The sequence below is a fragment of the Vicugna pacos genome, chromosome 26 (assembly GCF_048564905.1).
Source record: "Vicugna pacos chromosome 26, VicPac4, whole genome shotgun sequence".
Taxonomy (NCBI): Eukaryota; Metazoa; Chordata; class Mammalia; order Artiodactyla; family Camelidae; genus Vicugna; species Vicugna pacos.
Window position 1 is genome coordinate 28,738,199 of NC_133012.1, and position 27,853 is coordinate 28,766,051.

Genomic DNA, 27,853 nt, shown 5'->3' on the forward strand with positions numbered 1-27,853 from the left:
GGGGAAGGAGGCTCGTCACCTCCTTGGGGTGCAGGTGGGGTTTCCCCTCATCTCCGAGGGGCTGACCTGTGGGCTGCCACCTGGTCACTGGGCAGCCTGACAGCTGGGACAGAGCCCGGCTCTCAGCAGGTGCTGTGCGTTTGTTGGGGGTGGCACCCGCCGGCCCACATTTGGAGAAACTTCCAAGGCGCTCAGGAGTCCCCTTCCCTGGTCACCCACAGAGGGGGACAGTGTGTACGACTCTGGGGTCACTTACACCTGGGCTGGAGTACCGGCCACCCTGTGAATGTGGACCTGTGTCTGGGGTCCGCTGTAGGCAGGTTGTCCCCTGTGGGGACACCTGCGAAGGGCGAGTGAGGTAGGAAAGGGGAGGGTGTCCTTAATACTCTGCAAAAGGTGATGGCTCTGAAATGACCTCATCGCGCTGGATGTCACTCTGGGGCCCGTAACAGTCCTGCCCCACAAATGCCCGAAGAGCCTGGTGGAGACAAGGGATGTCGAGTGCCCTGTGGACACCGACGTTCAGCCACAAGACCTGCGGCTTCTAAGCTCTTTGCTCAGTGGCGATGTATTCAACAGGAGCCCGGCCTGGCTGGGTTGTTGGCATCTGTCACAGGCGTCCCCTGGCTGGGCCCTCTGCTGACAGGAGGGGCCGTCTCGCCCCAGGCAGGAGGGTTTTGAGATGCCAGGCCACCACAACAGACACAGAATTTAAATATGTGTCACACATGCACTGAGGACAAGGCCACAGCGGGCTGATTCCAGGGCACAAGCCGCCCGGCCAATCCGCCCAAACCCACATCCTCTCCCTCCCGTGCTGGTCAGTGTCTGTCTGTCTGACCACTGAGCCCATCTCTCCATTTGCTCTGAACTTGGCGGGGGGGGGGGCGGGGGGGCAGGAGGAAATCCCCTCGGGCCCCTTTCTGGGGCACTTTGGGGTTTTTGTGGAATGAGGGGCCGCTCAGGAAGAGGAACACAGGGAAACTGGGTGAACATGCCCCGATGCTCACCTGACATGCCCACAGGGACTCAAGCCCGCTCTGGGGGCTGGGGCAGTGGGGTCCCCAGCTGCGTGGGCCACGTTCCTTATTTCCTCTGTTGGATGGTGTTCTGACCCAGGAGAGACCCCCCTCCCAGGGCCCCGGCTTCCTTAGAGACAGCAAAGGGCAGCGAGCACGTCTCTGACACAGAACCAGATTCAGCCACCCCCGACCCAGCCTCACGTGAGCCAGCACCTCCCCTGCCTGGCCACCCAGGGCAGGCCCCAGACCCCGACGGCCCCGGGATCATTCACAGAGGCCAGCGCCCAGCTGTTCGCCCACCGCCTGCCCTTCCCGGGGACCCCAGTAAAGGCTGTTCTGTGCCCTGACCCAAACCAGGTGTGTGCCGACCCCGCTCCGGGACGTGAGCGTGCAGGAAACTTCTTCCTCCCAAACCTCGCTCCCATTTCCTGCCGTGGCCACATCAACCGTCCTGGCCCACGGCCAGCATCACATCTCACGGCCCCTCCAGGAGACACTGCAGCCAGAGGGGCTGCTACCTGCTGGCCATGGGGACAGGGAGGGGACGGCGAGGGCAGAGGTGTCCAGACACACCTGACGAGTACGTGGAGACTCCCTTCCTTAGCACTGGCACCTGGAAGGACGCTCAGGAGTCACCAAACTCCTCATTTACAGATGGGGGCTCCCACCCTGCGCCTGCAGGTCCAGCCAGAGTCTCCAAGCCCCCTGCCAGCTGGCTCCTGGAGGGGATCCCCACCCCCCACCCAGGGCTCTGCTCCCGAGAGAAGACACAGCTGCACACATTTCAGGAGCACTGGCATCACCCAGCGATTTATTTCACCTTGGCACAGACAGACAGACAGACACGGTTTTACGGGATGGGTGCCGGGCCTTGATCCGCACGTGACGCAGACAGTGTCAGCCGCCTGGGCTGTCTCTCAACGGGTGTGACGTGTCTTTAACCCCGGCAGCTCCGGGGCCCGTGCAGAGCTTTAAGAAGCCTTGGGGGAGTTTTCATCTCGCATGAGAACACGTTGAGCCTTTTATTTCCCTTCATTTCAAACCAGTTCCCCAAGCACGGAGACAGTGCCCACCTGCCCGTGGCTGCGCGGAGAGCTGGCGCCACGTGGTCCAGGCGCCCTTCTGGACGGGGAGAGCCTGGAGAAACACGCCGCCGGCAGGAATGCAGATGCAACCGGGACGCGTGCGCACTTCCACCTCAGACCCTACCATCTTCTTGGAATAATGCCACTGCAGAAGGAAGGGGGAAATCAGAACTCTGATTTTTTTTTAACACCAAAATAAAACATTTTGGAAGCTAGGAAAGCATCTAAAGCAAGACAATACGAAACAGAGGTTCTGTTTACATTCAGCCCAGGAAGGTGTTAACACAGACTATGTCCTGAGACCATCTGAATCTCAGGGAAAGGCAAAGAACCAAAAACATGCCGTTTCAGAATCTTTCTCAGGAAGTTACCCAAGAGACCAGCGGGTTAAACAGGGGCTACCAGGATCACTAAGGGGTCACAGAAATTAACAGAAATGGAGCAGGTGACTCGTGTTTGTAAGTATTTGCAGCAAAACTGATCCAGGTAGGAGTTTTAACTCAGCAGCCAACGAATCCCCACAGCGTTCATTCTCTTCGAGGAAAAAGAAACAAGTGTGGCCACAGAGTCAGAAGTCAAGTCGCCAAGTCCCAAACGCAGCCACGAGTCCAGGCTGGTGCTGGGTGGGCCCCAAGACCAAGAGTGAAGACAGACAGAAAATGAAGGCATCTTAGCCCCGTTCCCTTGGGCTCTGAATGAACCCCGACTGACAATACCCAAGTCACGGCTGGTCAGCTAACCGCGAGAGGACGCTTCCCTGAATAACACTCTCCCCTTAAAATGCCGCTGCTCGTTCCGGGGCCTGGACGTGTCATTGTGCATGCACAGCTTAATTTCGTGAGAACTGTGGATGGCCATCCTCAGTGTGTTAGGTTCATCTGCCTCTTCACTGATCCAAGATCAGGAGTATTTCTGCCCTGACTGTTTCCCCACGCAGAGCTGCAAGCAGACTTAGCACACCACACTGAACATAATGAGGTGCTTCCTGGGAACCTCAGAGCTGCGGCCAGTCTCGGCCATGCCTGCCCCTCCCCCCAGCAGTCCTCCAAACCAGCGATCTTGGGAGGGGTGGCTTTTCCACGTGTTTAACTGGTGCACACCTCCTGGCCCCACACCCCAGGTACTGCCCCCGGAAAGCAAAGCGATCTGGCTCTCACGGCACGCCAGGTCCTCAGGGCTTGTTCTCGGTGATGTCACTATCAGAAACCCGGTCTCTAAGGTTCTGCACCCTCTCCAGTCTAGGCTTCCTTGGGTATTTCAGGCTGACAAACCCCAGGCGCTCCGGGACCAGCTCCCAGAGGAAGAGGTGCTCTGTGTATACAGACATTCAACCAAAGGATGAAGTAACAGACAGCACTCCGGCTGGGCTCGCCATCACTCAGCTGTCCACCGACGTCTAACACGCCTCCCACCCTAAGGGAAGCCCGTTCCCGCTTCTAAATGGTAAACGTCATAGGAATGATTTCCCAAGTGAAATCACGGTGATGATACTTCATGGGGTTGATACTGAAGGAACGAAAATACTAGCTTGGTTCCATTTCACATGAAAGTTTTACCAAAAGTGCTGAAGGTCCAGAGTAAAAATGTACGGCCGCAAGAAACACTCGTGTCTTTAAAAGAACATCACTTATTTCTGTTAGATCTCAACTCTTTTTCTCCAACTATGTCTCCAGTTGACTGCGACAAAGAAGCCAAAGAAGTCGGGTGACAGGAGGCCAGTTTTCCTTTCCTAAGACAATGAACCAAGCTGTGAAGACACCGTCTCCTGGCAAGAGCAGGCGTGGGCAGGCACACAAGTCAGCAGGACGCACTCGGGCTGCAATGGTACCGCCTGGTCCTGGAGCACAGGCGTGATCCATGGCGTCCTTCCTCACCACGCTGAACAGATGGCTTTCATAGCCACAGACCCTCTAAAAAGCATAACCTACTTCCCATCTACCCCCGGACTGGCACAGAGCTAAACTCCCGTCGCTGGGTTCACGGGTCAGCCAGTCAGGTGCACGTGACCTCACCTTCTTACTCGCCAGTCATGTTCCACGTGTGCTTTTCTGACTGTAATAAAAAAGTGATTGGACTCAGAACCCAAATCAGTTTGCCTCTGTTGATGAGTGGGTACTGTATCAGAGAAGTCTTAATAAACAGGAAGCCCTGTCCATACCTACTTGGAAAGTAAAATGCTGTAACAAATGAGGGGGTGGGTCCTTGTGCCCTGTTAATTTCAAGTTAACTCTATTAAGATATTTTCCTACAATTAGGAAAATGTAGCTTACCTGCTAAACTGCATGTTAAATACACATTACTTCCCCATAGGTCAACCTGCTCCTTGGCACTCTGCCACGTTTTCTCTGAACAATGCTTGCAGAAACGGAACTTCCCTCATCAGAGTCACAGGATTCACATTCAGAACATCATAGGGAGTGGGTTCAAACTGTGCATGCGGGTTTCCCTTTAGAACTCTCAAACAGAAAGGACTGCAACCTTCTCTGGGGGGAACACTACTCTCCCAGAGCCCCTTTAAAACGTGAAAACGGCCGAGTGCACCTGGTGGTCCTGGCGCTCCCTCTGAAACAGACCAGCACCCATGTCTGCTGCCAGCTTCCCCCTGAAGACATGCTCTGCAGCAAACGTCCAGTCACCAGAGATTAAAACTCAAACAACAGCATGTCGTTATCCTATCACCGAGCATAACTACGACCACCCTTTAACTGGAAAATACTGAACCCGTGGAAGTTACGTTTAAGAGCTTTACTTATCAGTTGTAATTTTAAGCCTCAAGCCAAAAGACACGTGACCCTCTTTCAGTGATTCCACTAATACAGTTCACGTTGGCCTAATTTAGGACCTCAATTCTTGGGCCTTGGAGCCTTCTCATCCTGCAGTGGCCACACTGCACCCACAGAACTCAAGCCTGGCCTCCTGGCCACTCTGCCAGCAACCCCTGGGACACCCCAGTACACCCGGAATACATGCTGGGTACACCCAGCCCACCGCGGTACACTCCGGGCCCCGCCCACCGTACCCTGAAGCTTAATCTTGCATCCTAGTTCCTCCTTCTCAGGTGTTTTGTATGTTATTTGTAAGGGTACCTATTTGCACATACCCTTCGTCTTACACCATCCACCCCACTAAGCGAAGCAAAGCGAGAGGAGTGCAGATGAGCGAAGCGGACCTTAACACAGTTCTGCAAAAGGTCTTCAAGGCCCCGCGACAAGCTTCTACCATCTACGTGTTTCAGTGACCCCGTGGGCAGCGCCCATCCCACAACTCTCCCTCCCCGCCTCCGCTGCCGTGGCCCAACTCCAGCTTCCCTGTTGGGATCTCGGCCCGCGGGGCCTCCCCTGTCCCAGGGCCGCAGAGGGACACGCCTGGGCGACCCTGGCCACCCTACGCGGCGCCCTCCTCGCCTCTGTCCGGCTTCTCGGGCAGGTTGAGCACGAACGGGAAGAGCACGCCCCGGGCGTCCGGAGGGGCTCGCAGCGACTGGAGCTCGAAGCTGCCTTCCGTGCCCGCGTCCCCGCCGGGCTCGCTGTCGGCGGGCGGCACGAAGCGCCAAGTGCCCGCGCGGCTCACGCAGTAGATGGTGCCGTCCAGGGCGGCGCAGCGGAAGGGCTGCAGGCCAGACGGCGCGCCTGGGGGCCGCAGGTGCGAGGCGCAGCGGCCCCACTGCTTGGCCAGGCAGTGGTAGCGGAGCACGCTGACCCCTCCGGCCGGCCCGGCCGCGGGCGCGTCGCCGCGGGCCCCGCACAGGTCGAAGCGGTAGATGAAGCCGTCCAGGGCCACCATGTCGGCCGAGCGCTCGCGGCTGCTGCTGCACGGACACTCTAGCCACTCGTCGCGCCGCGGGTCGTACTTGAGCAGGCGGTAGAAGAGCGAGCCCCCCGACACGTAGATCTCGCCGTTGCAGGTGGTGGCCTCGTGCGCCACGGCGAAGGCGCCCCGGGGCAGCGGGGCCACGGCGGCCCAGCGGTCGGCGCGCGGGTCGTAGCGCTCCACGCTGAGCAGGCACTCGCCGCCCACGGCGTACAGGTGGCCGTCCAGGGCCAGCAGCTGCAGCTGCGAGCGCGCCTGGCGCAGCGGACGCACGGCGCTCCATTGGTCGGTGGCCGGGTTGTAGCAGAAGACCTGGTCCGAGGGCCGTGCACGGCCGTCAGGGCCCGGGGGCCCCACGCCGCCGGCCACGAAGAGGTAGTTGTAGAGAACGCACAGGCCGCAGCCCCGCGCAGGCGCGCCCTCCGGCAGCCGGGTCAGCTCGCGCCACTCGCCGGCCGCCTCCTGGAAGCAGTAGACGGCGGCGTCGCCGCGGCCCTCCGCGTCCCCCGACGGGCTCTGCGGGCGGCTGCCCGCGCGCTCCCCCGCCGGCCCGAGCGCGGCGGCCAGCAGGCGGGCCCGGCCGGCACGCAGGCGGCGGCGCAGCAGCAGGTCGCGCTCGGCGCCGGACAAGCGCCCGAACACGGCGGGCTCGCGCAGCACCTCCAGGTAGTGGTCGCTCATGAAGCGGTAGGCGGCGTCGCGCAGCTCCGCCAGCCGCTGCCGCTTGGCCGCGCTCAGCACCTCGTAGCAGTTGGCCAGGCTCAGCTGCGGCGCCACGGCCTCGGTGGCGCGCTGCGCGGCGCAAGGCAGCTGCAGGCGGCGCGCGCCGGCCACCACCTCAGCCACGTTGTCGGGCCGCACGCCCGCCATGCGCCCGCTGTACGCGTAGGCCAGCAGCAGCCGCAGCGCCGCCCAGCCCACGCCCTGCACCCGCAGCACGTCCCGCGACGCGCGCGCGCGGAAGTAGTCGCTGCGCGCCGCCAACACCGCCTTGTGCGCCCGGAGCCGGCGGCCCGACACCTCGATGACCAGGTCGGGCTCCCCGTGCTCCGGCCCGACGCCGGGTGGCACGGGCGCGGAGTCCCCGGGCTCTTCCGGGGACGCGGGCTCCTCGGCCGGCGGGCGCTCCCCCGCGGACGCGGGCTCTTCCGGGGACGCGCACTCCTCGGGGGACACGGACTCTTCCGGGGACTCGGGCTCCTCCGGGGATGTGCGCTCCTCGGGGGACGCGGCGCCCGCGCTGCCGACCTCCCACTGCCTCTCCACCACCCGCTGGCCGCTGCGACTCGAGGGCGGGGAGGCCGCTGCGCCCTCCGCTGCGGAGGCGCGAGACTGCGGCGGGGAGTCGTCCCCGGAGCTGAAGCACAGGGACGCGCTCAGACTGCAGGGTGTCTGCGCCGGGGACGCAGCGCCCTCCCCCCCGGCCGCGTCCAGCGGCTGCAGGCTGCCCTCTCCCGGAACCTCGGGAACGCCGCCCCGGTCCCCGGCCTGGCCGCACGCTCCCTGCGTAAAGGCGCGCCCGGGCTCGGCGCCGCGGCCGTGGTCGTCCCCCGGGTAGAGGACGCAGGAGGGGGCCACCCGGTTCTCCATGGGGGCGCTCTCTCCGGCCGCCGGCCGCCGCCCGCGCTCAGCAGCCCCGCATGGCTTCGCCCAACTCGGGCCGCTCGCCCCTCCGGGGCTTCTGGCTCCGCACGCTTTTCCTGGCGCGCGATCAGATTTCACTTGTGTCCACGCTCGGTTGTGCTCACACGCCGCTCCCCTCGCGCCCTCCCACTCTCCTCTCCAGCGAAAGGGGTGTGTCGACTCGAGCGCGCTCTCGGCTGAACTTGTGAACCCGGCTGCGCTACCGCCCGGCGGCGGCCTGCCAGGGTCTTTGTGGCTCAGCCCCCCGCCGAGCGGCGATGCTTCAGTCGGTGGGCGGGACAGCCCTGGAGCCGCAGCCGCCGCTCTGTCTGCAGGTCCTGCTCCGCAGAACTGAGCGGCCAGGTACTTGTAGGGAACCAGGGCCCCGCGTGCCCTTCCTTCCTGAGTCAGTGTTTATCACTCCACATGGCACCACATCGCTGCCTCCGAGGACCAACGAATCGGAGACAGGCTGCGGTCAACACTTTCCAATCCTGAGTTTAACTCCGTGTTTTACAGAGAGCCGCCCCCCCCCCTCCGGAGCTTGCTTTTTTGACTGACTCGCTTTCGCGATTAACGTTTATGAATGGTCAGCTGGAGAATTCGTGTGTGCGCGGCTCCCCTGGTGTGTCTGCCACCACGACGGTCACCGGTGGAGGCGGGCATAATTCACTGGCCAGGTGGGCGTTAGGGAAACACAGCCACTGCGCACGCTGGACCGGCCCGCCTCGTTTATCCGTCAGAAGCCTGGCTCTGACTTCCTCTGTCGGGCATCAGGTGTTTCCGCGTCCTGTTTACAGGAGAGAGAGAGAGAGAGGCCGTTGGAATTTGCGTTTCACAGCAGGGCTATTTGGTGTCGTGGCACCCACCACACTTCCCTCCACAACTTACAGGTGACAGGACTCAGATTTGGTGGGAACAGGGACTTTGCCTTTTCAGGGCTGGAGAGCTCAGTGAATAAGACATACGGATTATTAGGTATCTAGGTATGAAGAACAGCTCCTCCCCTGAGTTTGAAGGCCTAAAAGGGAACCCAATTCAGCCTTAAATACACTGGGTTGACCCCCAGGAAACCGCCAGTTTGGTAGCTCGATGGCAGTCAGATCTCCACCATTTCCTACTTTCAACCCGGTGAGACATGTGTAAAATTAAGGACTTTCAGCGAGAAAGCACGACTGGTCTATGAAACCTTGTTTGTTTTATTATGTGAGTTTTCCTGAAGTCATTTCTAGTCAAGTGTCTCACATTCAGTCACAACAGATATTTGCAGAAGGGTGCTGAGGGCTCTTCTCTGGAGTTGGCCTCAGAGGCTCCAACTCTGAAGTCTGTTTGAACTGCTCATTCGTGGAATTGCGTCTCCCAGAACCCCAGGGAAGCCACTCTCCAAATAGCAGACCTGTGGCCAAAGAAAAGGCCCAGCACCCAGACCAAACCGAAACACAGCCAAAAAACAAAGCCCACGGAGGTGCTGTGAAGGCAGGTGTGAGCGCCTGGAGACGAGGTGTTTTTAAAAAACAATAAAATACCTCCTCAATTGGCAAAGCCTTCACTGAGACTCCCCGGCCTGGGAGGGGGCTTCGTGTAAAGAGGGAAGCACATTGTGCTCTGGGTTCCCCAGAAGAGGCTGCAGACAGAAAACTGCACCAAGCAGAGCTCAGGCTTCTCATCGTTGTGCAGGGGGTCACCTCTCCGATGCGGTGGGAAAGGTGACACTTAACCACCCGCCTCCCCCAGCTGCTCTTGATTTCTGCTGATCACACTTAATACTGACCTGGTCCCTCTAAACGCTCTGGGTTGAGTGTGTGTCTTGAGTGTGTGCGTGTGTAAATACACACCTGAACCAGGCCCTGTTCTTCCTGCTCCTGTTACTAAAAGAGCTTTCCGGTATCCTCAGAAATCAGTCTTTGAGGTGGAAACTCAAGACACTCAGTTCTCGCTCTCCCCCCACCCCCCTCCCTCTCCCTTTCCAGAGTCTTTAACCATAACCTTCTGGGCGCATTCGGCATGCGCAGGGCACTGTCTGGGACCCGTGGGAGCTGCGTGGGGGATGCTGGGATGGGCTGACAGTGACCGCGGGACGCCAGCAGGACACGCCGGGCTCGCGTGTTTACTCAGCTGTGCCCCGGCCCTGCCGAGGCTGCGTCCAGTGAGCTGGAAGTGAACGCTGGCCCCCGGCGACTGGGGTGTGATGACAACTGGAAACCTGCACGGATTTTACAAGCAAAGTTTCTGGCGTGTGCCCAAAACGCCGGAGGTGCTTTTTTAGCTGAGTCACTCAAGGGAAAATTTGATAAAAATTAAGACAGATTTCCATATCTTACCCCAATATGCACATGAACCTTAATGTCTGAAATAAAGTCAGAGAACCGGCCCCCTTATTTGCTTCTTTCTTTTCACACTTTCTCTGTGTAGTAGAGAAGACCTTGGAGCTCAGAAAAATAACTAGTATTTTTTTCTTTTTTTGGCCTGGAAAAGGGTTTCAGAACTTCCCAGCCCAACCCACAAGACTCCTCTTCACGGAAGTCATCACAGACCCAAAGGAACACACAGGATGGGACACATTTTAAAAGCCTAAGTTTGGAACTCTCGTGTTTTAAAAGCGCCACAGAATCAGCCTACAGCCTGAGAGAACCAGGCAGACTGTGTATTTTGTCTTCGCTTCAGCAAGCAGAGGCTTCATCTCCACAATGAAACAAAAACAGCCCCGTTCTCGCCGGCCCCCGGGCGCCCCCGGCGTGGGGCACAGAGCAGGCTGGCGGAGCCGGGGGCGGCCCAGACCCTGGCACAGCCACGGTCCCCCCCAGTCCAACCGTGACGGCCACACACTGACGGCCAGCTGTGCGCCCAGCGACCCGGTCAGGGGCCCGCGCCCACCACACATCAGCCAGGGTGAATGCTGTCAGGTGGGCAAGGCCATCTGTCACTGACGCTGGGTCCACGAGCTGGGAGGCCGCCCCATGGTGCCGCTTTCTGAAGGACGGTTCTGCAGAGCAGCAGGTCCCGGCCCCCACCCACCTTGCAGGACAGACGGTCAGATTCCCCCAGAGAGAGAGGGAACCACGTAGAAGGGCCATTTCCTTGTTCAAACGTGTTAAAGGAACTCGACATTAATAGCTGTATCTTTTTTTCCCCCCAAATAACCCATTACTCTGATTTGGCCTTAAAATAGGTGGGGAAGAGTCAGCCCACAGTATCACAGTCCTCCACGTTGCTGAGACAGGGGCGGACTTGCTTGGACCGGCAGTCCGCGGTTTCCGGAGGGACGTCCGCCTCGCTCTGCGGTTGGCCCTGGAATCAGAACTGCCCCCAGAGGCTCCGGGAGGGTTCTGTGCGCGGCACATCCTGGTGGTGGTGAGATAACCAGCCTCCGCGCCTGACCCAGGCGGCGGGAGGGCTGCTCCCCTGGGCCCGGCTTCTGGGGCCTGTCACAACCGAGGAAGACGACACCTGAGCCCAGCGTAGTAACGGGGCGGCCCTGTCGGGGGAGGTACGGAGTGGTGCTAACAGGCCCCTTCCCAGCTGCAGTGGGAATTCTAACAGGGACTCATTTTCTTTAAATGTAACTTAGGTAGCATTTCCCACAAAGAGCACACGTTTCTTCTTGACACTGTAAGTGCCTAAGTGGGGTTTTCTAAAGCCCCTTCTATGAATTTCTTCACTATTAATGTCAATTTTTAAAAAAGGATTGAGTATGACATCCTAAGGCGGACACTATTTACACATATAATGTGGAAATTAGATGATTTAAAATTAAATACGCCTCATTGTAACGACAGAGGTTGCTAAAGGGGCTCTCCCTTTCCAGTAATGAAGGCAGCTTTTTTCTGAATTAATGAGCAGACGCAGGACGCTTACGTGCACTCTGCCACCGCCTCGTAAGGAATTCCTCCCGAGTGTCCTCGCCCGTCTAGCGTCTCGTCCGCGTGTCCAGCCACACGCCTGTGATGCCAGAGTCCCCGTGCCCCGCCCGCTGAGGCCCCCCCCACACCAGAACCCCTCCGCCCACACGGTGAACAGCCACTGAGTCTGGGGTTAATTCGCAACGAAAACACAGAGCGGAGGCCCTTCATCGAGTCTGGGACCCTGGCAGGGGCCTCAGCACTGGTCGGGTGGTAGGATGTGCTCACTGGCTTCGGCTGCTCCTGCAAATGCCACTTTCCAGGGCGCTTTCCTCTCTGGGCACCACTTAACGAGCCGCACACACAAGGCTGGGGAGGGCAGCCGCTGACCTCGCTCCAGGGTCCTCGTTCACTTTTTGGGCCACGGGGCAGCCCCAGGAAGACCATCAGAGCGGCGTGCCTGCAACGACACGGTCCAAAGCTGCCACGAGGAAGCGACACCCACAACTCTAAATGCCACTTCAGGGGCTCCGCTGTCTGGTGCTAGAAGCCGGTGCCGATGTGGAGGAGTTCACGCCCTTGGTGTCTGTCTGCGGCCAAAGCCAGGTCTAGGCCATGTGCTGTGTGAGGTTCAGGGGTGGGTGGGGGTCTGGTGTGTGGAATACTTAAGTGGGTAAGTGATGTCCTTCAGGAGGCAAAGCGAGGTTCACCGGAGCCCACTCCACCAGGCCGCATCCTGCAGCTTTAATTTCTTCCTCGTGAAGCACGTGTCTAGGACTCGCTGGGCTGTAAGGTGCCCTGAGTGCCCAAGTGGTGACGAACCAGGCGCACCTGCTCCGTCTGCCCTGCAGGCACCACGGTCACCGACACACGGGACCCTCGCCAGCAGCCCTTCTGTGGGGTTGCACCGTTTTAGCCCTGCTTTTCCAAAGAGGAAATGAGATGGAACTTCACCAACGTCATACAATCCACCAGCCCAGCTCTTAGAAGGTGGAGGACCCAGAAAGGGGCCCCGCGGCCGGGCTCCAGCGGCCACGCTGGGAAGTCCCAGGCCCGAAGCCCGGAGTCGTCCTGTCCGTCACCAGTTTTGACCGGAAAGCAGCTGGCTCTGCTGCGTCCGCGTGCTGGGATGACAGATGCCCACAAAGAGCCCGCACGTCTGGCCGGCTGCCCGGCGCATCCTGTGAGCAGAATTCTCGTGACTGCATCTGCCCGCACCCCGTTCTGAGCGTAAAGCAGATGGAGGCGGCGGGGAAGATGGTGGAGGGGATGGCTCCGACTGCTCTGCCCGGGTGGGCGTGATTTAGGGGAATGACAGTGCGGTGAACCTTCTGGGAGAAGTAAAATTACTGAGAAATTCCTTTCTAAAGAAAGCTTTTATGTAACAGCTATTCTCAAAGTCCAAACTCCTTAGGCTGGTAAATGAGGCACGCGCCATCTGTTTCCCTGTCTCCTCCGCCCTCATCTCTCACCCCACTCCCCACTCTGCTCGAACGCCTCTCCATCCTCCAGCAGGAGCACAGACGGCCACCACACCCTGGGAAGGCCCATGCAGTGTGTGTGTGTGTGTGTGTGTGTGTGTGTGTGTGTGTGTGTGTGTAACCCATATAGGTGTCCCTGTGCACTTCCACCCTGGCGCCTCTGCCGCCCAGAGCCCCCTGCCCTCCTCGGAGCCAGAACTCTTGCTCATCCGCAGGCTCAGGCCCCCGGGGACCTGCTGTGACTGGTACTGCCTTCCTCACTTCCGGAGTGAGCTACTGCGCAGTCTGTTTGCACAGAAGGCCTTATTTTAGAGCCTCACGTGCATACGTGGCATCCTTTTCCACGAGGATGTGGAATTCATGGAAATGCATCCATCGTTCCAACCTCGGCACAGGGATGCGTCCTGCAGAGCCACCGGGAAAGGCTGGACTGGCGGTGAACGAATGAACACTGACCAGCGAAACTACGACAAACAAGTCTGAAGACACCCAGGTTAGAAACTCTTCCAAAAAAGCTCTTCAGCCACACAAAGAATGACGTACACTAGGGTGTTCTCATTGAAACGTGATGCACGGCGCACCGCAACATTCTTGAAAAGGGGCCGTGGCTGTCTCTGGGTGTTGGACTAGCGCTGGCTTTATTCTCTGCTATAAACCCATGCCTGGGCTCTACACTTGCTACAATAAATAACCGTGAAGTGTTGTGGGTTTTACGCGTCCAGCCCAGGACCGCGCCCCGCTCTCAGTGCCCCGTCCAGCAGGTCTTCCTGCCGCAGTGACGTGGCCTCGGGTCGGTGCTGGAGAAGGGTTTCCGCAGGTAGGTCAGGGAGCTGAAGTCGAGGCAGAGCGTGTCCTCAGGAGAAGAAAGCAAAGCCAACCCAGAGCAAAAACGCAGGACGTGGAAAGAGAGGCCACGCTCTCCAGACAGTCAGGCCACAGCCGGGGGTTGGGAGGTAGGCAAGCTCCGCTTCTGGCTTCAGGGACCACAAGTGGGGTTCCGATCCACAGAAACTGACGTAATTCTGACCATAAACAAGAACCCGCCTCACTGGTCGCCGCGGGGATTAAACGGACGTGCGCAGGGCCCAGACCAGCACAAGCCCTGCTCCGCGCAACCACGCACCGTGAGACCCGGCCCCCGAGAACAAAGCCGTTCCCAGCCCAGAGCCCCCAGCAGCCGGGCCCCGGCCAGCATCAGCACAACTCAGACGTGAGGGCAGGTGGAGGGCTCCCCACGATCTTGACTCAAGAGATGAGGAAAAGCTGACGGCCCAGGACACGAAGTTACTCATCTCAAAAGACCAAAAAACAATGAGCATCAGACCATAAAAAGGCCCGACTTGTATCTGTTCATGAAACTGGTCGGTCATGGGAACGCCCAGGGCCACCCCCCGCTGCCCCGGGTTTCGGAAGTCCAGTGAAACACTCATACTTTGAGGAGGGCGCCCCACTCTGCGGCCAGCTTCCCAGGGGCTGTGACCGAGGGTGGTGGCCATCACGAGTGTCCCCATGCCCTTGGCCGTGACAGTTCCAGGCTCTTTGGGGAAGACGAAGCCCAGGCACAGACATCACACTGACACATCCAGCTGGACAGCCAGGTCGCAAAAATCTGTTAAACAGACCGGCTGATCCGCTCTGGTTTTCAGATCGTGGACCTTCGCTTCTAATTCCAGCACTTGGATACCCGCAGGGAGGGGGCCTCGTGACCCACCAGACGGTCCTCTGTTGGTGATGTCACAACGCACCTGGAGTCACCACACTTTACAGCAGGGGGGCCGAAGGGCACTGCTGGCGTGCTCAGGATGCGTGTGTGTCACACGCCACCGGAGGTGCAACAGGTCCTGTGGTCACCAGAATCGCAGACCTTGAAGAACTGGAAGGAAAAAGGCTGAGAGTCAATCTGCATTCACGCAGGAGAGACTCCAAGTTACACGCTAGGCTTCCGGAAGGGCCTTCGGGAAGCAAGCTGGGAACATTCTGCAGCAGAAACGTGAGCCTCTGCTTGTGGCTCAGGTTCAGGAATTACTGCCTTAGCCAAACATTAAGATCACACACAGAATCACTGAGACCCTGGAAAGAGGCACTGGAATTGCATTACTACCCGGAAAGCTCTAGCTCTGAGGCCCAATTCTGAGCAATATTTGGGTAAACTTAACTGTCTTAAAATAAGTCTGTTTTGTGCACCCACTGAAATCAAGTCCTGCCAGTGGGAAGCTGGAGTCAGAAATGAGAGACTCCCTGCATTGAACAGGTCCCACCCCTCGCCCAGTTCTTCAGTCTGGGAAAGTCCGGTTAACGCTGATAAATAATAAACAATTTCCAGTCCTTTGCTCATTTACTGGGCGGATATACACCAAACGCCTGTGGTGTACCAGGAAGTGCCCTGGGTCCCGGAAAGTGGCAGGAACCAGACTTGGCCCCACAGAACTCACGGTCTAGTGACAAAGGCAGATCTAGGCCACACTTATGTGAATTCCAGTGCAATTACAAACCACGGTGAGAGCCACAAGGATCTGAGGATGATGATGAACGGGCCTGGCTTCTCCTCGGGGACCAGGTGAGTCTCCTCTGAGAGAAGTCAGCCAGACAGAGGCGGGCAGAACACAGAGCAAACGCCTGGCGGTGGAAACAGGCTTGACCAGTTCTGGAAACTGAAGAGGCCGGGGAGCAAGGGCCCCGTGGGTCTGCAGGGCCGGGCCCATCCAAGGCTCCTGGGACTCTTAAGGACGACGCGGCCCCTCCGGTGGCTTCAAAGGCGTGGAGCCCAGGCGTCGGGGCAGGAATGGGACTCACCACCTGCTCAGGGGCACACAGCTCGTGGTGCCAGGCTGAGTTAGACTCCAGGTCCCAGGACCCCCACCCATCTCACCCACCACGGCACTACCTCAGCTCCAGAAACCCGAAACGCACAAGAACACGTCCAAGATCCGACCATTTCCAAGGTTTCTGCAGATCCCGCGGCACCGCAGAAGGCGCGGTTTCCAGGCCAGGCTGGAGCCGAGCGCGCGACACATCTGCCTTCGCCAGTGCCCCCGGGAGACGGCCACCCCCAGGACGGAGCAGATGCCGCCCGCCCCCAAGCCCCTCGTCCCACCGCTGCCGAGCTCCCTCCCAGTTCCCGGGGCCCCACAACAAGCACCCCAAGTTCACAGCCGGGGACGAGGCCCCGAGGCCACCACCAGCCGCACCCTGGGCCAAGGGGAGGCCCTGTGAGGTCAGCCGATCAAAAGTCCTCATGGAGACTGGGATGCTGACCGAGGGCCTGAAGTCGCCTACAGTTCATTTTTAAATTTCTCACGGGAATTTCACCTCATTCGCGATATAAACTGGGCCTGTATCTTCCACCTCAATGTTTTCCCTCAAAGTATCAACCCTTTAATAAGGTCTCATCGATTTAATAAATGGTAAGAACATTTGCGCTAAAAACCAATCACCGAGCGGTCTGTCTGACATAAGAGAAATGAAGGTAATCTTTCTTTATCTTTTGACTTCTGCACGAAGGTGGTCACCTCCACGGCTAAAAGCGCTTCACCTGACTTCCTCCTTCCATCTCCCCTGCGGAGGGAGAGCAGGAGTCGGCCCAGGTGAGGGGCTCGTGCAGCGGGACAGGCTAGCACACAGCGGAGGGGAGGCCTCCATGGAGCAGCGAGCGGCTCCACTGCCGGCCACGTGACGTCTCTGTCCCGTCCCATCCCGTGACACTGACCTACACTGGCCACACGTACTCTTTGGCCAAAGGACCAGCGAGGGTGAGGCTTCTCCCCTCACCATGCCGTCCCCGCACTCAGGCCGCAGAAGCACCAGCCTTCGGGAGACGCAGGCCTCGAGTCAGGATGACATGCCCGAGTGGCTCTTCACCCTCCTCACTGGTTCACTCATCCCGGGACTGGACGGCGTGCAGCCTCACGTCCAGGCCCCGGAGACACCAGTGGACAGCACGTGGAGAGCCCGTTCCTGTTCCGGGGGGGACGCCCACTGCTGGGGCCAGCGCTGTGCTCTGAAGAGTCCTAGTAATTGGGCCACTCACCCCGCTGAGCACAGTGCGTGCCCGGCTCCACGCAGACCCCAAGACACGGCCCACAGGTCGGGCGCACCCCTGCCTTTCTGGGGCTTCTGGTCGGGGGGGGGACGGCAGACGGCAGCCTGTGACCAGTGACTGCCTGCAGGATGCAGATGGGAGGTGCACTCCAGAGGCGCCAGGTGGGAAGGCCTGCCCTGGAGGTGCTCCCCAGAGAAGAGTGTGCCAGACAGACGGATGGAGGACGGTGGGGGGGGGCAGGCCGAGGGCCGCACACAGGAGCTGCAGGAAGGGCAGTTCGGGCCCCAGCGGCGGCCGGATGGTGCAGGCGCACCCTCGGTCCAGACCCCCATGAGCTCTCCTCAGGGTGACGACGGCCCCCCCGGAGGTCACGTGTGCCAGTCCTCTCCATCCTAAGCGCCCACGACTATGCTGAGGTGAGGCTGCGCTGAAAATGGTAAGAACAGCTTCCTGAGGACCCCACCTCGGACTCCTGGAGCCAACACCTAAGAGGTCAGGGGACACCGGACACCAGGCTGGAGGGAGCACACGGGGAGGCCACAGAGTCAGAGGACGCCCGGTGGTCCGGCCCCACCGCTTGCGTGCTCCCAGCCAGTGGCAGAAGTGCGTCTCTGTTATCAGTGCACTCATGCCCTCATGAGGCTCCGCCCTCGTGACCTCAGCACCTCTCAGAGCCCCCCTCCGAATACCGTCACCTGGGACAGGGGCTCAGCATGTGAATTTGGGGGACACACACATTCAGTCTACAGCAGCCACTAAGTCTGTGGGGCTGATCACTGAACAATCATGCCAACTGGAGCAAGGGTCCTGTTACCCATGTTGTGGGCTGCACCCACGGCAGTGGGAAGTGATTGGCTGCACAACTTAGTAAGACCGGTGTCTTTAAATGACCACTCCGCCGACCGTAGGAGGAACTGTCAGAGGGATGAGCTGTGTGCAGCCGCCGGGAACCAGCGCAGTGGGAGCAGGAGGTGACAGTGCTCGGACACGACGGCAGAGCTCTGAGGCCCCTCGACCACAACACCCCAGAAAACAGCACTGATGGCCTCCGACGGCAGTGCAGCAGTCACCGACTCCCAGGCACCACCTACACCACCCCTTCAACAAGTGTCCTCATGACTCAGCAGACCTCAGTGCTGTAAAAACAATCCACGTCCTGCTGCGAGTCTGAAAGCGTGAAGCTCCGTCGAGTTCATGGAGGAAACAGCACAATTAATTGGGGGTAAAGTCGCACATCTGTGACCACGGTCCAGGCGCACCTCCCGGCCCCCCTCCCACTCTCAGTTGCGCCCTGTTCCTCTGGGACCTCCTCCGTCGGGTCGTGCTCACCCTTCAGACCCCAGCTCAAAGCCCCTTGGTCAGAGGCTTCCTAGGGCTTATTCCTGTCCTTCCGAGAACTTGCCCGCTTGTTCTTACACTGGAAGTAACATGATTACACTTTCAATGACTCTCGCCTTATTAGGATCCAAGCTGCAAGGGACTAGGGTAGGCACCGTGTCTGTTTTAAATGCCACTGTATTCCCAGCACCCAGAACTTTGCCTGACCTGGGGTAGACATTCAATGAATGTTTGTGAAAGAAAAATTAATTTTTAACCCATCGACTGTTGCATAAGGCGTGCAACGGCTTCACCTCCCAAGGCTCTGTTTAACACCCTTCCTAGCAGGAGCTGGGTTGTTGGCAGAAGGCGAACTCCTGGAAGTTCCTGCTTTATTCCAGAAGTCATTGCTCATTGTTAACTATCTTGCGAAGATGTGCCGGTGCCAACACTATAACGTTCACATAATTACAGCAATTCCAAGAGAGAAACTCAAACCAAGGCCACAGTGGAGACCACAATCCCTTGAACTCCAGAGGGCAGATTCACCACGGGAAGATAGATGTGCAGCATGGCAGGGCTGGTGTCGGTCTGCACAGGGACGGCCACCGGGGCAGCTCCGAGGCCCCCCAGCAGCCGTCCTCCAGGGTCCGCCGCCTCGGATGGAGGGAGGCTGCGGGCATGACAGCTGCCTATGTAATTCCAGGCTCGGCAGAGCCATCCATACCGACAACTCACCGCTGGTACTCAGAAAGCAACTGAAGCATGACCCCGCATGGAGGCCCCACTGCACGGAGAGCCTCTGGTCTCAGGGCCAGGACGAAGTCGCTGGACGTGGACCCTCGGCTAGAAAGAGGCCTCTGCTTTCCCATTGCCACACGGCTACTTGAATCAGAACAAGCGAAATGAAATCAAGCCATGGGGGCTGCCAAGAAAGATGTTCCGAGATGGATGATGGCCTCACCGCATTTCCACATTCTTCTGTTCTCCCAGGGCTGGAGCCAGCAACAGGCAAGGTCCTCTGGGAGAAAGGAAGCCGCCCTAGCAACAGGGATGCCCAGACCCTAGGACGGCAAGATGCCCACGCAAGCCAGGCGCCCAGGCGGCTCCTCCCTGACCTAAGATGGACATTTACCTGCTTTCTCGCCTCCTCCCAAGCCTAAGACTGCCTTGAATCCTGTAAGCCAAGTCTTTGAAAGTGTTTCGTTCTGCGTTCTAATTACAGTATCACTGGTGGCCATGCAGTGACATGAAAAGCGGGACAGGCTTTATTTCATTAAAATTTTGCTTTGTTAGACCCAGAAGGGGAGCTGGAATGCCAATTTCCATACACGTGCAGACACCACACTTGTCCTGGGCAAGTCAGACAGAACAGGAGAGCGCCCTTCTGCATTTCAGGGTGGGGAGGATTCTAGCAGCAGGGCACCGCTAGCTCGGGAAAAATGCCCAAGGACAACATCGCATCCATTAAGGGATCCTAATTAGAGGCTGAGGAACTGCTGGTTGAAGAGAACCCGAGGGGGGCGGCCAGAGTACAGGCGGGGGCAGGGTGGCCTCGTTCCTCGGTCGAGGGGCTGCGCAGGGACTTAAAATTTGATTGTAAAGTGCTTTCAGTGGGTTGTGCAGAAATAAAGCTATTGCACTGATCTGTTCTTTTCCTTTCCCTTAGAATAGATGTGGGGGTGGGTGGAGATAGAGAACGTAGTTTCGTAGGAACCTGAGAAGTGGTGGAGTTTTTTAAAAACCTTTCTTATTTAACGTTACAGGAGCAGCCATGCGGGACTGGCGCGACCCCGCGGCCCCGCTCCCAGCCCCCCGCGGGAGGCTGGGGACCCCCCGCCCTGTGGGTGGCAGCGGGAGGCCTGCTGCTGTGGAAACCATTTAACCTCCCTCCAGGCACCTTCAGCCCGCGGTGCGGTGGGCTGGTTCCACGCAGTCTTTATTTAAACGCTACTCCTTTTAGTACTCCCGCCCCCGCGCCATCGTGATGTCAGGCACGTTCAAACCCAGGCGACAAGCACTGTGGCGGGCTGTCTGGTCGGTCAGTGGGGCGAAGCCTGGATGAAAAGAAAGCATTCGCTGAGCACCAGCCCACACCCACGACCCCGGGCAGTTCCGGGCAGCAGCGGGACCCTGGGGGAGGCGGGGGTCCTGGCGGGCGGCCGCAGGGCAGTCAGGGAGGGAGACGGAGGAGGAGCGGCGAGGTGCCTCCGCACGAACTCCGGCACGTTCCTCCCCTCCCCCAGGCCCCAGGTCGGGGAGGGACCTCCCACCCGCTTCCTGCAGCCCCTCCAGATGGGCAGCGTTGCCCGGCTGTGACCGTCCGCGAGGCACGGCCCGGCAGCCCCTCGGAAAGGGGAACTGGCGGCCAAGCCAGCCGCTAACGTGGCCACGGCGCCAGGGCCGCCTCCCCAAGGAGCGCGCAGCCTGGGCAGCGGGGCGCCGGGCCTGGCTCCTCCCCGCCGGGCCTCGGGCCGCTCCGCCCCCGGCTGGCTCCGGCTGGGCTCGGTGCGCGGGGGCGCGATCGGCGGCGGGAACGGCAGCGGCCACGGCGCCCCCGGGGCTGTGTCCTCGGAGGCGGTCACCGCGGGCGCAGCGCGGGGACTGGCGGTCACCCGCTTCCGGCAGGATTGCCCTAGGGGAATCCCCGCGCCTCCGCCCCCGTTCCACGCGGCGCCCGGGGCGGGACGGAGGTCCGCCCACCCCACTCCCCACACCCCCACAGCGAGCAGGGCCACCCCCGGCCGCCTCCCCATCCTGGCCCCCACCCCGCCCTGGCGGCCACCCCTGGCCCGATCAGCGCCCACCCCTGGCCCCCGCCCCGCTCGCTCTCCGCCTCCTGGGGCGTCTCGCCGCTGCCTTCCCCCTCGGGGCCCGCCCCTACCTCGCAGCTCTGCGCCTCGCCCTCCACCCCGGCGCCCATCCGAGCCCGGGACGCGGGGACCTCGCCGGGGTCTCCGACGCGCATGCGCGGGTCTCTTCCCGCGCACCTGTGAGATCGCCTGGGGGCGGGGCGGCCGCCCTCCGCGCACCTGTGCATCATCCCGCGCGCCTCCGAGCGCCCCGCCGGCCCCGGCGCAGCCAAGCCGGCCCGGCGAGGGTCCCTTGCGGCCCCGGCCCAGGAAGCGCGCCCCCGGCCGGCCGTGGTGGCGGCGGCGGGCCCGGCACTCACCGCGTCCGTGGAGGCCGCGCCAGACGCCCAGCGGCCCCGAGGCGAGGACGCGCGCAGGAGGGCGGCCGCAGCCCCCGGCCAGGCGCGCGTGCTCTCGGGCGCGCAGCTCCGGGTGGAGCGCGCCGGCGCGGCCCTGGGTCCCGGCCCGCCCGCCGCTCGCGTAACCCTTTCCCGGCGCAGGGAGGTCCCGCGGAAACCCGGCCGGAGGCGGGGGAGCGGCGCCCACTGGAGGCGTGTCCCTGTGCGCACGGGGAGGGGCGCGGGCTGTGGGCTGGACCCCGCGGCACCTGGTAGATACTGAGTTTGAATCCAACCACTACCCCACCAAGAAGTGAGAAACAGGTTCCCGCTGGCGCGCTGGGGTCCCTGCCAGAAGCTAGCTCTTTTGTGTCCGAGCAAGTCCCCCATCCCCTTACAAAACCATGCAATAATGGGACTTAGTGTGTATGTTTTTGGAAAATTAGGGACGATGCATTGTTGAAATATTTAGTGGTTAAAAAACTGCCCACATCCTTACCGACTCCAGAATAAAAAAGGAAGACATTCAGAGTAGAAAAAACATTCAAGCAGAAGAAACGCTGAAACTTGTTCTTGTATCTAGAAACGTGGACACACACACACACAGACACCCGGTCCGTGCAGCGGGGACGGGGCACAGGAGCAAAGGGCAACCAGGGACCCTCTGAACCTCGAGCCAGTCAAGAGCGAGCTCCACAACGACCTGCCGGATGGAACGCCCTTCCACCTCAACTGCCTGTCTGTCCCTGCGCACCGCTGCTTCCCGCCGGGTCAGCGCTGGTTAAGACCGGGCCCCTGATGGTGAATGCTATTTTTAAAGGTTTTGTTTAAAATAATGATTAAATTTCCAAGGCACAGAGAACCTGAGCCTTTTAGGTTTTTTCTTTTTAAAAATGTTGCCTTCAACAGTCTCCGCCAGTTCAATGTTATGAGCCCTTGGGTGTTCAGTACCAGAGTTAATACCCTGTGAACATCCTGTGAAAAAATCTTCATTCAGTTGCTGTGCAGAATACATCAGGATTTGGGTTAAAGGAGGCAGAAACTGAGCAAACTATCAGGAAATAACTTCTTGAAATTCAGTTCACTCTAGCAGAAACAGAACTTCGGACGCTGAAATAATTCCCATCCTGCTCCAATTTTATTTTACCCAATTCACTTCAGAAATTTCCAGACTCTCCTGGGATCTTTTCAGTGCATCCCTTTACCTTTTTACATGGAGACTACTTGTAACACCATGATTTAAAGATGTCTGGGGGAGGGGGGATTTAAATGCATATTCCCAGCACCTCCCCACCCCATCTTTTCAAGAGACATGTCGGACTGACCCAAGCACCAGAGTTGCATCCTGTTTTGTGAATAAGCCTTCAGTGACCACCCAGCTTTCCCAGTCACAGGTGCCGTTGCCACTAAGGTCCTGGTCTGCTCTCTCTACTGCTCTGCCAGCTTCCAGAGATCCGGTAATAAGTCATATTTAACTTTCACCCTGCTGGATTTTACAAGTGCTTGGCATAGAGTAGGTTCTCAATAAATACTTACGGAAGAAGTGAAAAAATAAATGAATGAAAACATCCATGCAACCTCTCCACCATCTAGTACAGGAGAGTGGGGAACCTCATCTATTTTCAGACTTTAGATTTTTCTTTTAATGCACTCTGGACCCAATACAGTCAATGGAAATTGCAGAGGAACATTACATGCTTTTAATGAGGAGTTCATTCGAATGCCAGGGACCTCTAGGTTTCCTGAAATTGAACCTTAAAAATGTCAAGCAGACAGACAAGTTATCCTAAATATTTTAGGGAGAGCCTGATCGCGCATGGTAGGCTTGGAAGTGTGCAAATATTGCTGCCGCATGAAACTGCCTGAAAAATGGAAGTGAAGCTGTGGGCTCGTCCTGGGAGTGACGGTTTACAGGCCCCTGAATGCAGGGTCCAGGGACTTGGGTTCCAGGCTCAGGGGACTCAGAACTGCACTCAGAAGCTGCATGGACCAGCAGAGAGAGCAGGGCTTTGGGACTCAGCAGATGAGGTTTCAAACATCAGTTCCACCACTGCAAGTCTTGTGAATTTTGGACACTTACCCTCTCCGTGTTCACTGTCCACCTCTGTCACGTGGGGATATGACCGACCCCCCGCCCCACGAGACAAGACATGCGCCTGGAGCCACAGCTCTTAGTCCTAGTAGGGGAGCACAACTCACACGTGCACTTGCAATTCTGTCCCTGCCTCTTCGGGTGATTTCCAGCGAATATTTTCACTTCTCCAGCTGTGCTGCCCCGTATAGTTTGCATTGTATGCATCCAGTACTTAGACCCAGAAGAGGGGGTGGCTGGTAAGTCCCAGGTGCTCCTTCTGAGCCCTGTTAGGGCCCTGGATATTGTTTTCCTACGTGTGCTAATACCAGGTAACAGATAATTTCCCCCAAGCTTTTAACAGCCCACAAGAGTTCATGCACTCCCCCAGCTTTCCAAAGGAAAAAAAAAAAGCAATTAAATTCCAGTAGCCATCAGGAATTGGTCCAACTGCTACAAAGTACTCTGAGTCTCTTGGCATGAAAAATTAGAGTATCTGTGTGTCGGCGTGGAAACCACAGTCCCTGCGCATTTCAGTATTCTATCCATATTGTACGAAAGGAAAGCCATCTTCCCCACTGCTCCCCTGCACTCGCCGAGCCCCAGCCTGAGTATTTTCTGCAGGTCTCTCATGAACTCTGGGTGCGTCTGCATTCTTTTGTAAGCTACTCCTTAAATATTGGAAGCTCTTTTCTTCGTGTCTGAGTTTTTCCAAGTGTCTTATAAGCCGGTGCCTGAGAACCTTGTGCTCAGACGAGAGGATGCTCCCAGGTTCACAGAACATTGACCACGATCAACAGTGCACCCAGGTGGACTGTGTCAGTGCAAACATCTCATGTTAGAGACAGTCCCGGCCTAAACTAATGCCTTAGCTGTCCTGACTAGACCACCACAGCAGAGAGCTGTCTTCTTAGCCTCACACTGGGACGGCCAGCCCTGTCAGGGGGAAGTCCTCCCCAGGAACTGCTGACTCAGTGAACAAGAGCTGCCCTACTGGGTGCACGCCTGTCCCTCACCGCCCCACACTGCGGTCTGCCCCGGGCGGCGGGCGTCTGCGCGGGTACTTTTCCTCAGTGGACTGCAGACTATCAGGAGGCGGTAAATTCTCAGTGGGCAAGTGCTACCGTCACTAAATGGCCACTAAGTTTATTAGTATTGATCCCAGTAAATGTTCTTTTGGAAGAGAAATAAAAATTTAATAGTCACTGTAAAATATTTTCATGGTATGCATTTATAGTATTAGCGCAAGGTATCTGCCATTAAGTATGACTTCACATAAATGTGTAGAGTGCACCTCTACGTCAGTGTAGGTAGAGTTCACAAAATAATGGGTGTGGACACACACGCAGGGCTCCCTGGAGGTGGGGGCTGCTTCCATTTTACAGCTGAGGGAATTTAACTCTCAAAGAGTGTGATGTAGCTCTTTCACTGTGTGTGAGATGGAGCAAGAATTCTAATCCCGGCCAACCTCAAAGCCTTTGTTTTCGTTTACAACGAAACACTATCCTTCCAAATGAATGACGAATGAATCCACGCTTCAGAGAGCAAATGAAGAAGGCTTATGAGCACAAAAACCACACTCCGGGGACAGGAACCCGTGTGTTAAAAATGAAATCGGTGTCCCAGGACATCTTGGAGCTTCTTTCACCGCCCTGACTTTCACCCCGATCCCCAAGATGTTCTGAGCTGTGAGTTAAAGATTAACGTTCAAGCTTACGCTGCCCTTGGGGGGAGGAGGTGCTGGTTATGCAACTTGAGAGGAATCTTGCCCCAAATGTCATTTTGCTCAAGATTCCTGCTTCAGCCGGTGAGCCTGGAGGAAGTTTCCAGACAGGAAAGTCACGATGCTCGCCTGTAACCCTAGTAGGAAGACGGAGCGGGACAGAAAATGCTCTGGTACAGCCTGCCAGCGTGGTCCTGGTGCCGGTGCCGGTGCTGGTCCAGATGCTGGTCCTGGTCCTGGTGCCGGTGCTGGTCCTGGTCCTGGTGCTGGTGCTGGCGCAGCTGCAGGAGCCCAGGACTCGGGCTGTTCCTGTCTTGCTGAAGGGGCAGGGGGTCCCCAGAACAGGGACAGATCTTGTTGTCGAATCAGTCTGTCTGAAACCACACTGCTGTCATCACATAAGGAATATTAGTGGTGGCTTTGATGATGTGCAAGGTTAAACAGGACAAAAGTCCAAATCAACAGGTATCCACGGCATTACTGACCTCACTGCTGATAATACAGTGACTGCAAAACAGGTTTTAATTTTTCAAGTCATCTTTGCATAGTAAAGGACTAACTAAGAAATCCTCAAAAGCATAAATAAGGACCCTTACCCAATAGTAAATTCTGCTTAACCCCAATTCAAAGGTTTTTACAGGTTGAACTATGTCCCCCAGAAAAGATATGCTGGCACCCTAACCCCCAGGACCTCAGAGCGTGACTATTTGGAGACAGGGCCTTTATGAAGTAGCTAGGGTAAAATGAGGTCCTTGGGGTGGGTCCTGATTCATTATGACCAGCATTCTTATAGAAAGAGGAGATTCAGCCACAGATACAGCCACACACAGAGGAAAGCCACGTGAAGCGATCAGAGGGTGTGGTCATGGCCAAGGGAGATGCAAGGATGCTGGCAAACACCAGTGGCCAGAAGAGGCAGGAAGGATCCTTCCCTGGACCTTCAGAGGGAGAGCGGCCCGTGCCCCGTCCCTCGCGGACTTGCGCCTCCAGACTGGGAGAGGATGCCTTCCTGTTGTCTCAAGCCCCTCGTTTGTGCTACTCGGTTACAGCCTGGGACACTGATCCAGAGGTCCTGTGTCTGCTCTATACAAACATTGCTTTTCCAACTGTCTTTTGTAAGGAATCAATTCCTTTGTTTCCCCGTTTTCAGTCTATCATGGACTGATCTTTTCAGAGTAAAGGTGAATCGTTAGGAAAAAAAAATTTTAAATGGCATGCAAAATGCAAAGCCATTTCCTCAGTACTAAGTGAGGCGGGTACACACTCACTCTGTTGAACTGCTGTACGAATTTCGACACGACACACTGCCTCGGTCCTCGCCCTGGCAGGGGGCAGGAGAGGGTCACACGCCAGTTCCAGGATGCCTGGGCGGGCACGTGGCTCATCCGTGGGAATCTGACCCTTTGTCACACCCTTGCAAAGACCACAGCATGCAGGGTGCTATTGCCCTGTCTTTCCCAGTTGGAAATTGTGGAATTAAGCCATGCATCTGTGACAAATTAGTTGGAGGAGTCGGGTGGTGGGGGTAAAATGTTTGAAAATGGGCTCTGAACAATTTCCAATAAATACATGTGGAAATTTAACCTGCCAGGCAAGCCCCTCTCTCCTGCTGCTCTCCAGGATTCAACTGGGTACCAGGGAAACTTGGAAAATGCCAGCATCAAACTCATGGGGCCTCTCTGTTTGAAACTGCGGCCTTCCAGGAGGTAGGGAGGCCCTAGATGCGTTTACAAAAGTGCTGGACACTGACTAGGGGCTGCTGTTCCCCTCACACTCCCAGCTTCTGCCCTCACCCTTCAGGGAAGCAGGCCGGCGGCTCTGAGGGGAGGAAGGCAGGCAGTTGCGGGCGGGCACCCGGGACTGTGCCCCGCCAGCCACTTCCCCTTTGCCGCCCCACCTCCACCAGCGGTTTTGTTCTGCACTGCAGCCGGAGGTCCAGGCAGCAGAGAGGAGGGAGGGAAGGCTGGGGTGGGGCTGACCGCAAAACCTTTCCAGCTGCCATTTCTTCTGGGCAATCTGGGACCTCAGACCCCAGCCAGCCCCTCCTGAGAGGCCCCATCTGGTGCTGTCTCCCCCACCTCCTGAGGCAGTTCCTACTGACTGTTTAGCAGAATAGAAGTAATCAGTGCACAGTGGGAGGGATGGTGAACACAGAAGGAAGGAGAGGACTTGGGTTCCGAAGACAGTGCTCTCCCCTCTGGTTTGTGTTTCTGTTAAACTAAAGGGAATGTAATTTGAGAACGCAGACACAGACGTCACGCTCCAGGAGGGCGGCTTCCCGTAGCTTTCTGATCACCGATTCAGACGGTGAGGAGGGGGGAAATGCAACTGCACACAAGCCCGGGGTGGGGGGTGGCATATTCTTTCTGCAAGTCCACAGCCCCTGCTGTCAGCCATGGATCTATCGATCCATGAACTCTAGGTGCAGAGTCCCCGTCCAAACACATTCTGTGCTTCGAGGCGCTCAGCAGCGGAGGGAATCGTGAGTCGGAATACGTGGAATGCCAAGCCCACGTTTGCTGCTCGTGGAAATCTGGGTGCGCAGACGTCGAACTTGCTTAAAACGCGGTGTCTGACGGGACGATGTCTCCTGCCAGCACGAGTTCTCTTTCTCTCTTGGCTGAATATGAATCCAAAGCCTCTTCATGCTGTA

General features: G+C 57.9%; 1 protein-coding gene and 1 long non-coding RNA gene across 2 annotated transcripts; both read right to left on the minus strand.

The window, feature by feature from the left end:
- Positions 1–1,812: 1,812 nt before the first annotated feature.
- Positions 1,813–7,649, minus strand: KBTBD11 (kelch repeat and BTB domain containing 11). Its single transcript, XM_072950563.1, has one exon. The coding sequence runs from the start codon at positions 7,505–7,507 to the stop codon at positions 5,492–5,494; it is 2,016 nt and encodes a 671-aa protein (XP_072806664.1). The 5' UTR covers positions 7,508–7,649; the 3' UTR covers positions 1,813–5,491.
- A 106-nt stretch (positions 7,650–7,755) lies between these two features.
- Positions 7,756–21,181, minus strand: LOC116285670 (uncharacterized). Its single transcript, XR_012064592.1, has 3 exons — positions 21,101–21,181; positions 14,606–14,733; positions 7,756–8,330 (listed from the first exon to the last, which is right to left on the minus strand). It is a non-coding gene; the product is annotated as an uncharacterized lncRNA (long non-coding RNA).
- Between the last annotated feature and the right edge of the window lie 6,672 nt (positions 21,182–27,853).

What these genes read in the sequence shown, in the direction of transcription:
- KBTBD11 (XM_072950563.1), bottom strand. Translation starts at nt 7,507, where the DNA reads ATGGAGAACCGGGTGGCCCCCTCCTGCGTCCTCTACCCGGGGGACGAC.